At 41.9% G+C, this 16258-nt stretch overlaps 1 protein-coding gene across 1 annotated transcript in view; it reads left to right on the top strand.

Moving 5' to 3' along the window:
* Positions 1-16258, top strand: part of BCKDHB (branched chain keto acid dehydrogenase E1 subunit beta) — an 880450-nt gene that overhangs the window by 317325 nt on the left and 546867 nt on the right. Inside the window, exon 8 of the mRNA XM_069235622.1 lies at positions 12262-12372. Within this exon, the coding sequence (XP_069091723.1) occupies positions 12262-12372 (111 nt within the window). The remainder of the gene's footprint in view (positions 1-12261; positions 12373-16258) is intronic.

The following is a 16258-nucleotide window of genomic DNA, read 5'->3' as shown; positions in this document are numbered from 1 at the left end:
ACGTGTGCCAGCTACCTAATGTGGAAAAGGTTTTTACAAGTTTTAGTGTGAAGAGTCAAGAGTCAGCAATACTTTTTAATATAAGAATCCATTCCCAGCCTTTTCAAAGTGTTTTAATAGCGGTCCAAATAAGTGATGGGAAAAGTGAAACTCTTCTATGAGGGTTATTTACCAGTTCAAGTCGTTGTTGGGAGGGTCCCCATTATTTTTTTGCTCCCTTCCCTTGCGATAATTTTAGTAAAATCTGTATATATTTACTCATTCGTCAGTTGCCCCATTAGGGAGACATTGGTGTAACCATAAGGTGCTGGTAAACGAAGGGGGAAGTGTATTAAGTTTGGAATTACATTTTGTTAGGTGACATTTTACAGCTTTGTGAAAAGCTGGCATGCTTGGTCTAGAATTGCAGCAGTTAAGTCCTTGATTAAAGTTTGAATTATGTTGATTGTTTGCTGAGGAGGAACATTCGTTTTTAATTTGTTTTAAATAATTATTTAGGGAGACCCTTCAAAAACTTGTGGCTTACCTCCTCTTTTATAGCCTTAAATTTCTGCTGTCCTCTTTAGCTTGTGGTATACTCTATCTGTTTTTTTTTTTCCTTTTTTTTTTTTTCCTTTTTTTTTTTTTTATGAAGGGAGCACTATCTTAAAAACAGTAGTGGAAAATGAAATTTTGGCTGCTTAATTATCAGACAATAGGAATCACAATTGAAGTGTCTCAGTTCTTTCGCCAGCCTGCGGTATGGGATCCCAAGTTAAATTGGTAAGTGGTAATCTGCATTGCAGTCCCCTGCCTCTGCTAGGACCATCTCCTCACATCTTGGTCCGAATGGTGTAAGGCTTCTTGGGCCATAAGGACATTTTACAGCATTGTTGCCAAGGTAATGTTTAATCTGATGGCTTACTCCGTGTTCATTTTGATATAATTTTTCTCATACTAATTGACATATTATTTGGGTATAAATCAGTTTGACCGACATTAATACAAGATATTTTTTTTAAGTGATGCTCCATTTACGGCAATGTGAACATTTTATGAGAGGTGGGTTTTTTGTATTTGTCAACAGGTAATATTTGTTTCTGATATTGAAGGTTTTAAATTGAGAGCCATTCTTGACATCTTAGAGCACAGTTTTGTGATGATTACAGACAATTAGCAATGAGCATGAAAAGAAAATTCAAGAGGGATGGGCAATGAAGGTGCAAAAAAGGTATATCTGTACATCTTTATGATTCCCTCACATAACCCCTTCATGTATATGGGTCTGAATAGGAAATACATGGCTCCAAATGTGGGTTTGTAATGGCCTTTTTAAGGCTCTGATGAGTTATTTTCAAGTATGCATAGACTTCATTTAAAAATCCTCTTGTAGCAAAGCCAAGATTGTAATTCTTAGAATGTAACCAAAAGGTTACATTCCTTGTCCTGACAAGCTGTCAGTTGTTGGAATCTGAAGTTCTTCATAAGAGAATACCCTTTTCTGCACTTTCTATGGGCAGGCTCTATAACGAACTCCACACCTCTCTTGCCTTTTTATTTCCCTGCTAAAAATATCAACATTGTAGGTGATGACAAAAATGTCAAGCTCTGAGTGTTTAACAACATCAAGAATGATTTTATCTATTCACAGATGACTAACAATCAATATCTACCTCATGATAAGGACACATGTCTTCATGTGAAACATGACCTCAGGTGCACTTTAGGTTGCTTAGGACCAAGAATGATTGTCAGTCATGTTCTCCTAGAAGATGATGGCAACAGTTTAGATGCTTGATGTATCACCTGTGCTCCAATTCAACATAACTTTCTCTTTTAGAGGTTCCAGACCTTTTCTTAAGAATTAAGAAACATCCATTCTGATTGCACTGAAAGTCAGCCCTAATAAATTACATTGATTTTAATCTAGTTGCCTGATCAAAAGCTAGGGTTAGTCCAGGAGTCTTCGGTTTGTGACAATGCCTTCAAAACAACCACATCCTGCACCTTGTTTGCAATGAGTGTCAAAGCAAAGGAAAAGTACAGAGGAATGGTAAGAGGACATTTCTCCCAGGCCCCAATCCTCCGTGTTGGTGTTGGTGTTATAATAAGTTTCAGGGGCAGGGCGTTTTTTTTTTTTTTTAAGACAATGGTGAATGGTACCAGATTGATTTTCCCAGGTGTGGTAAAATAGTACTGTTCCTTTTAAATCAAACGCTATCAAATTTTTAATTGGGCTGAGCAGGGAAGGAAAGGATATAATGGTATTATATTGACAGTACATCCCAAACCTCCAGTGTGGTTTAGCCAAGAGTGCTTAAATAAGTGTCCAGAAGAGTCGGCCATTTTGGGCCCTAAACCGTGCTCTCTACTTTAGTCCAATCAATATGTATCCAACATTTGTCAGATTCTCTGAGGGACTGATCTGCTATAACCCGTAAATGGCTGTATAATATAACCCAAATCCTCCAAAGGGGCAGAAGACCCATAGAGTTTGGTCACCACAATGTAAAGGTATTGGACCAAGTCCCTGCTATGCAAATTGTGTTACTTTGGACTGAGGTTCCATAAAAAGACTGATTAGCAATGCCTGAAACAGATGTAGAACCATGGGGAAGGGCATTCATTTTAATTGTGTTGATCCATCCATGGCTGGATGAATGAGTGAAGGTAAAATTGGTTCCAGTCTTCCAGCAACTATTTGAGTATAAAATTTAACATCTAGGCTCGAAAGCATTATCAGCCTATAGGATGCACACACTGCGTAGCATCCTTCCCTGGTTTTAACATTAGGGATATATTGGAAATGGCCCTTTTTGCAGGGTTATCCCCAAACGTTTTGCCTCTGATCTCCTGATTTTGACTATGTGCTTCAGATCTTTTTTGCTGGGTCTATTACTCTGGGCACTTTTATCACTGCTGACCAGTTCTAAAGTGCAAGTGCTCCCTGTCTAAATGGTATTGTGATTGGTGTATCCATGATTGGCATATTTGATTTACCAGTAAGTCCTTAGTATAGTGCACCATGTGTGCCCAGAGCCTGTAAGTTTGATGCTACTAGTGGGCCTGCAGCACTGATTGTGCCACCCAAATAAGCCCTCAAAACATGCCCCAGGCCTGCCATTGCAGTGCCTTTGTGTGCAGTTTTTCACAACCATGTCGACCTGGCAAGTGGACCCACTTGCCGCCCAAACCTTCCCTTTTACTACATGCAGGTCACCCCTAAAGTAGGCCCTAGGCAGCCCCATGGGCAGGGTGCAGTGTATTTAAAAGGTAGGACATGTACTGGTGTGTTTTACATGTCCTGATAGTGAAATACTGCTAAATTCAATTTTCACTTGTAAGGACTATCTCACCTTTAAAGTAGAACAGGGATTGCCTTGAAATATCTTTAAAGTGTAATTTTCGTTTAGGAGCATATAGAGATATGGAGTTTGGGGCATCTGAAATCACAATTTAAAAATACATCTTTTGGTGAAGTAGATTTTTAAATTGTAAGTTGAAAATGACACTTTTAGAAAGTGGGCATTTTCTTGCGTAACCATTCTGTGCCTCTGCCTTTCTGTGGAATACATGTCTGGGTCAGGATGACAGCTGGGCTGTTTGTGAATTTACTCTAGACAGTCACACAAATGGAGCTGAGGTGTGCCCCGCATATCCTGATGGGTCTTCCTGGGCTAGAATGGTGGTAGTAGCTGACACTTGCACCTGAATGTGGCTGTGCTAGTCCTTACACACAGAAGTCTTCAACCCCCGGAGTTTGTCTGGAGCCAGGGTGGGAAGGCAGGGTCCTGTGCACTACAAAGACTTTCTTTGAAGTTTGCCTAATTCAAAGGTAGAAATGGGTATAAGTTCTGGACCTCTGACCTGAAAAAGTTAGAATCCTTCTGGACTGAGGGCATTCTGCCAGGAAGAAGAGCTGGATGCTGTAGAAGGGACTGCCACTCTGCCTGTTGCTTTGCCTTGCTGGCCTGCTGCTTCCGTCCTTGGAGTGAAAGGACTGGACTTTGCTTTTTTACATCCTGCTTCCAAGGTTCTCCATGGGCTTGGACTGAGCTTGCCTCCTGTTAAGAAGTCTCAGGGACATCAGAGACTTCATCTGCCAGCACCTGTGTTCTGTAGCCAATTGGTCCTGACTTGCCAACTGGTGCCGAATCCAGTTCCTGGGCCCTTGGGACTGGGTTCTGGTGCAACCAAGAACAAATCAAGAAGAGCGACTTCAGAACTAGTGCCGCTGTCTGACTCTGCGCCACTGCCTACGCCAGAGCGGTGGTCCCCACTGAGTGCAATGACCGCAAACTGCAACAGTGGCCTGACGTCGAAATAGAGTCTCCATGACAGCTCCTGTGGAACTGTGGTGTGATCATGACAATGCAAAGTTGACGGCTTGTATCTTAATCTACTGGATTCATCTGTCCCCGCATGACTGTAAGGAACCAACGCCTCGCCACCCACTTCGTATCTCCTCCCCTGCAACCATAAAGAACCAACGCCTCACCTCCCCAGCTAGCAGTAAAGAACCAACGCCACACCAGCCCCAGCGACGCCTCACCTCCCCGACTCTGTGCATCGTCTTTGTTTCCTTATCTTTTTCAAAGGTACTGTACCTGGTGTCCTTGCGACTCAGTGACCAGCCTGCACTCCCTGGCGTCAGACTGTTGGAAACAACTCCGTCAAGGCTCCGTTACAGCCCCAGATGGAGCTATTGTGTTTCTAAGTGCTTTACTGAGGTTTAATCTTCAAAAACGGATACCTTTACTTTTGTATGTTGGATTTATTTTTGTTGTTTTGATCTTCTTTTATTGAGATAAATATTGGCTATTTTTCTAAACTGGTGTAGAGTCCTTTTGTAGTGTTTTCACTGTGTTACTGTGTGTGTATGTATGTACAAATACTTTACACATTGGTTCTGAGGTAAGCCAGACTGCTCGTGCCAAGCTACCAAGGGGGGAGAGTAGGGGTTATCTTAGCTGTGCGACTCCCTTACCCTGACTAGAGTGAGGGTCCCTACTTGGACAGGGTGCAAAGCACTGCCAACCGGGGACCCCATTTCTAACAGGATATCTGAGCTTCACTCATTGTGGGGTGACTATCTTTGTGTATTATCGAGCTGAAATGTTTAATCAGATGTTCTACTGTACTTTCAACGTCTTGGGTGCTGCAAAACACCTAGCACCGTCTCCCATTGAAATTAGTGCAGACTGAAGAAAATGAACTGCAATCTTCAAAATGTTGGTCCCATTCAGTTGTGTGCTGACATGGTGCTGGGGGTTGGGAGGTTGGGAGGTTAATCTCTCATTGGTCATTACGCTGTATCTTTTAGTTCAAACTAGTGAGTCAGCACTTTTTTGTGTTTTTGTGTCAAGAATGCTTTACATGGGTAAAGTAGCTACACAGTCTGGTTTTCCTTTTTATGTTGGGCGGAGAGTGTGATTAAGTAAAGGCAATCAGGAAGAAATGGGCACATGTATACCGTATCCTAGCCAAAATGTTCATGTTTTAGAGAAAGGGCAGCTAAACCTACAAGGAAATCATTAGTGAAGCAGTTGTTTTTCTTGGTCAAATAACAATCATGCCAGAAGACACAAGAAGTTAACACAGGTTTGAATGGCTGCAGTGAGTAGAATTTCCACCGATCTGAAAAATCTTCTGACAGGCGCACGTTCCAGATTCCTGTAATATTTTAGTATTGGTGTCCTGGGGTACCCTAAACCTCTTTTGGTCTACAATATGTGCCTCCAAATCTGATGACAAGGGCTTGTGCCTGTTGAACATCCTTTGGTCCTGTTTATCTTTTTGGTCTCTTCAGGTGAAGATCTAGGCTTTGTCAATCGATTTCTTTTAGGAATGATATGCCCGAGGACTCATACCCATGTTTCACTTGAAAGGTTTGCTCTCTGGGCAGTGGATGGTCTCAGGGACTCATCTGCTTCGTTTTTCTACCTTTTTGAATGGTATCTTCTTTCTTTAGAGATGGCCGATTTACACTGGCTGCTTTCAAAGGAGTTTGGCATGCTTTGATGTTCTCTTCAGCTTTAAGACTAGAAATAGCCGTTGAACCTTACTGCTGTGCTGATACAGCTGGGGCACTATACAGAATTTTCCCCTATACAGAAAAGTAGGTCCTGCGTTGCTGCCCTACATGCCATTTGGCATGAGAGCGCCTTTGGTGTGATTTCATACCACAAACTGGGGTGGCATGGTGAGCAAAAGAACGATGGAATAAACCCAGGTCTGTGACTGACGGTGAGTGTTTGCATTGTTCAGCACTCTGTCCATCATCCTTTTGTGTTGTTAAAGTTTCCCTAAGTGAGAAGGGTATGCCCAGTCGTGGGTCCTGTGCTCACCATGCCATTAGAATCAAGCTAGCCTGGCTGATGAAGGGTGATACCCTGAAACCAGTCCTAGGATGCTTGTTTTTGGTCCAGGGAGGACCTGGCTTGGCAGTTCGGGCTGGACTGTTCCCATGAACTGGGTCCAAACTGGGGTGGCATGGTGAGCAAAAGAACGATGGATTAAAACCAGATCTGTGACTGGGGGTGAGTGTTTGCATTGTTCAGCACTCCGTCCATCATCATTTTGTGATTTAATAGGGTGCCTTTTCATCTTGATATAGGATTAGACGTTCCCTGAAATTGTTGTGTGGACAATTATTTATCCTCCATATGTTTGTTTGTGCTGTCAAATGTCTACCTACATTTATTTTGAACACAGCTTAGTTAACTGTTAGAATCTTGACAACATCCCTTTCTGGGAATGTGCATATTAGTACATTTTATTGCTCCTTTTAAACTATATGTGTTTCCTTGTATGGTTGGGGAAGCTTATCCTCATGTCCAGTTTATTTTAACCTATTACAATAATTCACACTTGCAGTGGCAAGTGGTATTTTGTTTACCATTCTGTTTATATATTTGGATTTTCCCTCTTTCTTAGTAAGTGCAGTAGTGTGCTCAAACGCTACATACCTTTATCACCTTGAGCTCCAGTCTGTTTTGAATGGCACACACATTATCTTTCTTTTATTTTCACTCCTGGACTGCGCCCCAGTCATGCTGTCTGTCCCTCATGTCACTCAGCTTTATAAATGAGACACTTCTGATGATTTACTGAAGGGGTGTGCATGTCCACGCTATGCCTGCAATCATTGCCATCCAGGCTGCCAGCTGCACCCCTGAGATCACTGCCCTGCTCCGGGCTCACCTGCTCCTCTACAAAGCTTATTTTCTTTAAACCTGCACCTGCCCTCCTTCTTTCTCCTATCCCTTATGTTTCCTGATCGCCCAACTCTCCTTCCCTCAACAGTCCTATTTCCAGCCAAGCTGTCTACCCCTTCACCTTCCCTCCTTCTTTATGGCTGCTCTTTGGTTCCATCTTTGTCTCTCATCTCAGTCTCTGTCTTACCTCTTACAGAAGCAGAGATGATTTTAACAGATCTAGCCTTTGCAGTTCCTTCCAACTACAAATCTCAACACCTCAGCAAGTGCAATCAGTATCCAGCCACTTATGCTTGATTCTTTCCAGAAAGCTGAAGTTCTTGGTCTGAAAATCCCTCTCTCCCCGGGCACACTTGGTGCTATTTTGTTTATCAGCTTCTTAGCCCATCCACTAATTTTGGCAGACTGTCGATTTTTCACAAACCTCCTTATTCCTCAGGTCTTCGAGGTGCTGGTTTAGGCAATTTTAGCTTTTGAGTCGTCTGCCTTCTTTGTCTCAATTCTGCTAAATTCCTTGATCCTTGTGCCTCTGTTGGCCCAACTCAGCTGATTAATGTTCCCTCCCACCGTGGAGTGCGTACCTTGAATCTCCAGTAATTCTTTCCTTAACTTATTTGTTCTTTGAGGCTTCAACTGCCATGGACCAACCACTTTGGTATCTCCTTTGGCCTCTCCCATCCTCTCACCACGTAGTTTCATCCTTCCGTGGGTCATGAATAGTTCCTTTCATAAGGCCTCTTGGCTGAATTTAACTCGGCTTTCATTTCAACCTCCTTTGTCCCAGCACCTGGATTATGTCAGCTCTTGGTCATGAGTCCCAGCTAACCCCTACCCACCCTCTGCACAATGTTTTCCCTCTGCTCCCTGGTTCAGTAGTGAATTACAAACCATTATCTCCATTGTAAATGTGATAAAAGAGCTTGGCACACTGATTACTGCTGCAGCGACATCCTACTAACTCCTGCTTTGTCTAGTGCTTGTGCATCCTTATATGCTGCCTGAATTTCTAATGCCTTTTTAACTAAAGAGTTATTTACATTTTTCTTTGTGCTTCTACATTCGCTTGCTATGATTCTACAGTCGCTTGATCTCAGGCTTTCTGTAATTCGCTCTCTCCATTTTTTTCATGTAAAAATCTTGCATATCTGAAGCAAATTTTGTTCCTCTGTCAGATCTGCTCCACTTGCCCCCTCTTACTCCACCTATCTCGGTCAATCTCTCACTTCTTCCATCTCCCTTTAGAGAGGTGCACCCTTACAAAGTTGAGAGCTGCCCTCTAACTGGAAACACACTATAGTTGTCCTTATTTTGAAAAAAAACGGTCGTGTCTCTTTCACCAGCATCCATCACCCTATGGTCTTTCTTCCTCATCCAATCAAAAATCTCGAAAAACAAGTGAACACCCAACTCTTCTCCTTTCTTGAGAGGTACTACGCCTTAGAGCATGAAAAACTCACCTGTGGCTATTCTTGTGGATATCTGTCTTCCACACATCCTCTCCGGAGCATTTAATACGGTCCGCTGCAGCATTCTTCTGTTGTTGTACAGTCTGCTGGTATCCTTAAGATTATTTCCTGGATTCTGTCTTAACTAACCAGTTGTTGTTAAGCCATTCATCTCCTCCTTTTTAGTCAGAATCTCCCTCCATCATGCATCAGGTTACTTGATGCTCCTCCTTTAATCGTATCTTCCTCAACATTTACCTTAATCCAGCTGATCAGTTTGTTTGTCTTTTCCCTAGTCCCTCAAGTGTATGACACGCATCTTCTCATTCTACTATGCTGTATTTGTTGGATATTCATAACACTCCTCCTTTTTTACCCCTTTGGTCTGCTTTAAGCATTACAGCTCATTACTGACAAACAGAAATTCTTCTTGGGGAAAGGAAACTTATCTGGGCTTCTGACTTGTGGCCAGCCAATTTGAGCCTTTCTCCTATTCCTGTCATCAACGTTTGTACTCTTGGCATCCGTCTTGACCACAATGTTTCTCCTTCCACCCAGAACAGTAAAGTGTCTTTTTTCTGGCTTCTACCACTGGTCCGGTCTGCTGCCTTCCTCATTGGTCTCCCATTTCTTGTCATGTGTCTTCCCTTCACTGACTTCCTATTGAAATTGTATTTTCTTCTAACCCTCTGATTGGTCTACCAGGTCTTTCACTCCCAAGGTCCATCAAGCCTGAAGTGTGAGTTCTGCTTCTATACCCCCACTTGGGTACTTGGATCCTCTTCTGTCAGCCTTCTTGGACTCCTCAAATATCACTTGTTACACTCTGGAGGATCTTTATTTTCTTCCCTGGCAACCAAGCACTCAAACAAACCTCCCTTTTCATACTAGATCTCGTGACAACCATATCTCTTTCTGGAAAGGGCTAATGACCTTCCTTTTTTTCTCTGAATTGAGCTTTACTTCCACTGACAGCAAATCTTTTTCCGAGCCAAGATACTCTTTTGCGTAACTGTGCTCTTTATTAGTTTTCATAACATAACATTGTGCCCCTTGGTTCAGATTCGGAATTTCTTTGTTGCCTCATATTTAAAAATGAAGGGAGACATGATCCCCAGTCTGAGCAGTCTAAGGCAAGAGTTGCGGATTGAGATAATTTATGCAGCTTTTCATAGAAATAGAATATTTCGCTATAGCCTCTGCTTTCATTCTTTCAGCTCTTACTTTCCGTCTCTCCCTGGCATTGGGATTAGATTTGCTATGCTAGACCTGCATAACTGTAAGGACTTGAAGAAGGTTTTGGTACTTCCAGAAGTAAACTCTCTTACTAAGGATGGATGTGCTTTTTTCTGTTGGCGTCTTCACTTTCTAACTCTAGCCGGTGTTGGGTGTAGCAAAAGGAATTCCAAGACTCCTCTCTCTAAATAGCATTTCACTGTGCAATACATTGCTGTCACTCGTCTGGCTCCTCCCAGACATTTGCCTGTCCAAGTTCTGATAGTGCTGTGCTTATATATGTGGGAAGACCTGAAGAGAGCAGCCAATAGGGCAATGGTGCCCACTCATCTGAAAGAGACAGTAGTCATTCCCCCTAATGGAAAAAAAACTTAAATGGACTCTTCAGTTCTTGCCAACAAGATGCATATTTCCAAACATTTTCTCAAAATTAGTGGAGAAAGATGTGGTGAAGCCATTGCAGGGATGTATCAAAGCTGATTATTGTCCTCAACAGTAAAGGGGTTTTAATCCCAAGATTGGTTTAGAGCCAGTAATTTTTTCCATTCCCAATGACCTTAGAATGCTGGCTGATGGCAGCAGAGTCACAGCCCTAACCTTGTTGGACTTGGTTGCCGATTTAGAAACCGTCTGCTGATGAGGCTGCAGGGAACTGGGACCTATCATATACCTGTGGACCTATCTTTTTTCTATTGAACCATCAAGAGTGTGAAATTATTACTCTAAATACATATTCTTGGCACCTGCTTTTGAGTAGGATTTCCCAGAACTCTCCTTTTCCTCCCTTTTTAAAATATTGTATGTGGCACCCTTAACACACTGGGAGGAATTGTTCAGATGCACATTATAGGGGTTCACAAATTACAGATATGGCCCTCTCCATATAAAGGTTTTTGGCACGCTTTAGTGAGTTTCTTCACTAGCTGTGCCTAACCAGACACAAGCTTCATACAAATAAGAAGGCAGTCCCATCACTTTTTATTGCTCATTGGATTGGTCTAATAATATCAGGCTACAACTTTATGACCATTTTCTTGAACCCCTCTCAGTGGATGGAGTGTGATTAAAGATGGAGTGAGCTGCGTTGTGACCTTTTCCTACCTGTGTCCCATCCTCCTCGCAGGAGTTGAGGCTTTCCTTTTTCTGTGTGCGCATCTGTCTGTCTGTCTGTCAGTCAGTCAGTCAGTCTGTCTGTCTGTCTGTCTGTCAGTCAGTCAAATCTTCCCTTCCGGAATCTGATTCAGTTTCACCTCTTTACAGTCTGGGAGGTGGGGACAGATTCTTTGAGCGTCTCACTCAGTTGTTTACTTTGCAGTGTCTTCTCACGGTGCTTCAGTACCTGGTGAAGGCTTGGCGTTTTTTTATTGTAATTGTGTCTCTTGCAGTATGTGTGGTACAAGGTAGATGCCGTGTCTGAGTCTGCCAGATTGAATTGTTTGTTTTGAGGATGGCAGCTCAATAACTAGTTAGATGGGTTGGAAACTGCAGTTGCAAGTATGTCTGGCTGTGTAGGTATATGAACAAAATCAGAAGCAAAGTTTCCTGTGTAGTCATATGAGAAGATTAATGCAGATTAATGCAGGAGCAGTGGTAATGGCTGGATTACTTACGCTTGCCCCGATGGTTGACGCACAACTGAGCTTTCATCATGTGGGTACGTATTTCGTAGGTGAGAGACTGTTTGCTACAAGAGTACCTGTACTTACGCCCTCTCAGGAATGGGAGGCGGTTGTTTAAAAAAAACAATGGAAAAAACAATGTGTGTTTGGCAGTTTTTATTTAGCAGGAACCTATCTTGTGGAATGGATTATTGTCCATATGATGAGGAATTTCATTAGGAAGTGTAGGACCCCGTGTGATGCATTTAACAAGAAGTAATCCGAGAATTGTAGAAAAGTGCATATATAAACTTTAAGCACGATCTATATGCTGTCAGGTTTATTTGCAGAGTAGCGTAACAAGATAATGTTGCACAGAACATCTCCACGTTTGAAGGATATATTAATTGCTACAAGTTAGTCTAGACATCTACATAGTTAAAAATGTCAAGGAGCAATAGATGAAGCGGTCTGTGCAGCTCATACAAGCTCAGGCTGTTTATCAGAAATATGATGAATAGGCTTGTTCTTATCTTAAGCAATCCTTTTCATATGTTCAGTAATTGTCACAGTGACCAAAAACTGTAGTTTGCTGCTGTTACTGTGCGTGCACCTTACCTATACTTCTAAAAGGAAACGACCTGGGAAAAGAGAAACATACAATTGTAGTCAGCTGTTTTTACAATAATCACTGTTCTACGCAAATTATCTCAGTAATGCATTAAATAACTGCCTAAAAGGATTGAGAAACAAAAGCACTGATTATTTTTTCTTTTTTTCTTTTAGGTTCATGTTGTCAAGGAAGTGGCAACCATGGCTCAAGAGAAACTGGGTGTATCCTGTGAAGTTATTGATCTGAGAACCATTCTTCCTTGGGATATTGATACCGTGTGTAAGGTAGGGAGAGAAGGAGTTGTGATACGTTGAACAAGCTTTTAATCAACCCACAATGACTTTAAACTGAGAGGGAAAGCTCTTTGTGATCCAGAGTGGTGGTGTTGTCTTAAGTAGATTTGTTTTGTTTTTATACCAGATCTTTACATTCTGCGTTCTGTGTTTGGGCTGAAAATAGGCTCCTCAATAGCTAACATGCTATTAATTTGAGCACCAGTAGATTTGAATTGGGACTCCTCGCAGTTAGATGATGATTTTGTTGTCAATACTGTGTTTTTGCAAATTTCCATTTGCTAAAAGCATCATTCCATAATTTGTCCCAACCAATTGAGTATCACGGCAAAAGCATTTTTCTTTAGCCATCTCACTGTATACTGGTAGACTAAGTCCCATTATTGGTTTTCTGTGTTGTAAATCAGTTCTTCACTCTTCAATCCCTAATTCCTATTCTTAGCACAATCCAAGTTTGGTTGTTCTCATTGACCTTAAAGGGTATTGACTTCCATATGCTAATTCCAGAGACCCACCGGGATGCCTCCTATTTGTAGTGGAAAGGACTGGGCCCTTTTATTCAGTCTTAAGGTAGCCTATAGGTCTTCATTAGAACTTTTACCAAACATTATATTCTTCCTTCATAGCCAGCATTTAGTGTAGGTTTCGCTCATAAAGGCCCCATTACTGTTCCTGGCAGCATGAGGCGTATTCAACTTGTTAGGTTTTGAGCAACTAAGGCAAAGTGAGACTTGAATCCCATCCAAAGTAAAATTCATCAGAGTTCATTTGTTGGCAGACCGGGTATTCACACTTTTTTGATCACATTTTTTCAGGTTTATCAACACACATATTTACACAGCATTGCTTTGGTGGTGTACTTCTCAATTGTGACTTCTTACATTACATACAATGGAGGCATGCTTAGTTTGACGGTAGGGTATCCAAACAGATACAGGGAAGATTTCTAGCTTCATGTACTAAATCACTCTTAAGAGTTTTCCTGGCTCTGAACAATCCCTAGATAATTGCTTGAAATGCTCTGCCCTTCTTGTGTAATTAGGCATCATTGTACAAAGATTAACCTGGTCTCGTTTGGTGTCAAATCCTTAATATTGGTGACACCCTGGTTTGTATCAGAATTGGAAAAAAAAAAAATAGAAGGGCCGCATGCAGCAGGAGATAGTTTACAATCTCAACCTTGTCAAAACCCCAGTACAAGTGCCTAGTCTGGAGCTCACAGATGCGTATGATGTCGACAAACATTTTCAACACCCCAGAGGATAGCATTCTCGTATGACTGGGAATTACTGGCGTGGAAAGGTGACTGGAAAGGTGAGGTACTGAATTTTTAAGATGCCCCTCAAACAACCACATCAATTCAAAGTGTCCAGTTAGCCTTTGAAAGCTGTTCTTCGCATCTTCCTGTACCATGCAAGAATCACTATGTTGCCCAGCTTAAGCTGCTTTGGAACATCCAGACCACTGGTACTTACATTCTGCTTTTTGATCAGGTGAATATTCAAAGTGAACATGTTTTACCCTTCGGGTGCTCTATATTGCTAGTAACTCTTCAACCGTCCTCAGAAATTCCAAGTCTGTTTCAAAGTGGGTATCGGCAGAGACTTACATTGTTAAGGCATAATTCTTCTCCAAGCGCAGCTTGCAGAGAAAGTAGTTTAATAAAATATCACAAGCAACTATTGTTAAGGTACAAACCATAATATGTTATCTAGTGGTCAATGTGTTTGTGTTACACTGGCAACATTTTCTGTTGGTGGTTAATGTTGCATTACAATCATTCACATTAGACAGTCCAAAAATCTTAATTCTCAAATCCCCTTATGCATTTTCATAAGCAGAGTCAAGAGTTTTAGGGCACAAGATATGGCATGAAAAAGAGTGTGTAAGGTTGCACAGCAGCAGATCGTAGACCGCTTTTCCCATAATACTTATCAATTAAATGCTTATCTCTGTTCTCGACGCATGTGTTTGTTGTTCAGTTGACGTTTCTCCATTAAAGTACCTTCTGGTCATCTTTAGGTAGATTTCACACATATAAATAGAGCTCACAACGGTTCTTTATTGAGACTTAGAAAAAACCCTAGGAAAGTCCCATGGTTTTCTGAGCTGCGTTTCGGGAGAATTTGTACCATGTAGAAAGGTTTGAGCTATGGATAAGCGCCCTATGTCGACAATGAAAACTATGCTTGCATCAATTTCCTACAGTTGGCATCAACTTTCACTAGTGCTAACTTTCATTTGCAAGTCCCATCCTAAGTTCAGACAGCTGGTTGAACTCTGATCTTTATGTAATCTAGTCTTTTTAGTTATAGACACATGATATGTGGGCGTTGATTCATTTCTTTGCCACTGAAAATGTATTTCCTCCTGTTCTTGTTGCCATAACTGTTCAGAGTGGGAAAGGAGCTACATCAAGATAGTACATTTCAACAAACAAACCTAACCATTTCCACCTCTAGTTGGAGATTTACAGTACACAAAATAAATAGCACTGTTGCCGTCCCTGCAAAACCACGCTAGTGCTACAAGTAAGATAAATATAAATGACAGTTGGCCATTTTTGCGATGTCTCTGCCTTCTTTAGTCTCCTTGTGATGCTGTCTTTTGGTTTGGTTGTCAGACCCGCTCAGCTGTATTGCAGACACCTCTGGCTCTTGGCAGACACCCTCCTTGATTCAGTCTTCTACTCAGTCCTTAGATAGCTGGTTCTTGTTGTGTCTGCTGTTGGTCAGGAAAGCACCTTTCTACTCGCTTTGGTTCTGCTAACAGACCCTCTGAAACTATAATGTGGCATTTGGGTTATCCTTTGGCCCTTTGCGTTGTCCTAGGGTGACAAATGTTGTCCTGCCCTTGAAGGATGTCTTCCCTGACCAGTTGCTGAAATGCTGCTTCTTGAAACCAATTTCGGTGCCAAGTTCCGGTTCCAGAGAGCCCAAACTTACCTGAAACTGAGAATGGAAAGCCAGTGCACAATCCTAAGGTATGTCACTTGGAAAGTTTAATTCCTGCGCCAACCTTAGCATGTATTTTTGTAAATTGGTGTCTGCAAGAAAGGGGTGGGTGACGCAGCAGAGATGTTTGTGAGACATCTTCTTATCCCAATTGTAGATGTGCTGTTGGCTGGCAGAAAAGAGCTTTCCCTACACACATTACAGAACTGGGTCTCCCCTGATGCTGTTGGCAGGCAGACCCAGAACTGGATGTTTCTTTCAGACAAAGGTGAATGCTTGCTCAGCCTTTGATTTGCAAGAACTAGAGGGTTATTCAAAGGTAAGAGGCCAACTGGCATTCACCCTTGCATAGGGAACTTCCTTCTTTGTGGAGGAAACCTCTCACACAAAACATGGATTTCCACACATACCGCACAGCGGATTGGAAATTAAGTATCCCTCTTATGAAGGACTGAACAAAATTCTACTGAGTCAGTAGATTTCTTTCCCAATGGGTGCAACTATCCATTGTTGTGACCAGCCATGCCCATAACTTGGTGAGAAGACAGTAGCCTCCTTCCACTAGGGATATCCCATTCTTATGTTATTTTTTTATCAACACCAGCCCCTACTAATAAAACCTATTCTGATATCCCATTTATGCCTGTTTCTCATAATGATACATATGCTGTATTCTCATTCAGTGCCTCCCTCTCTCTAGGGCAAACATATGTCAAAGTTTGAGTTGCCAGATCTCTGCGTCTCTGCACGACATTCATCCTGTCCTAGGCTTTCGTTTTGCATTTTTTTTTAATTTAAGTGTGCTTGTCCTTTTAAGGCAGATGAATCAAATACAAATCCGGGAATCTATTCATTTGTTAAATGAAAAAACAGGACTAGGAACCTGGTCGTCAATCTCTATGTATCTTTCACTCTGCAGTTAA

Source organism: Pleurodeles waltl, chromosome 5 (genome assembly GCF_031143425.1).
Source record: "Pleurodeles waltl isolate 20211129_DDA chromosome 5, aPleWal1.hap1.20221129, whole genome shotgun sequence".
Lineage (NCBI taxonomy): Eukaryota > Metazoa > Chordata > Amphibia > Caudata > Salamandridae > Pleurodeles > Pleurodeles waltl.
This window is presented reverse-complemented; position numbering and strand designations above follow the sequence as displayed.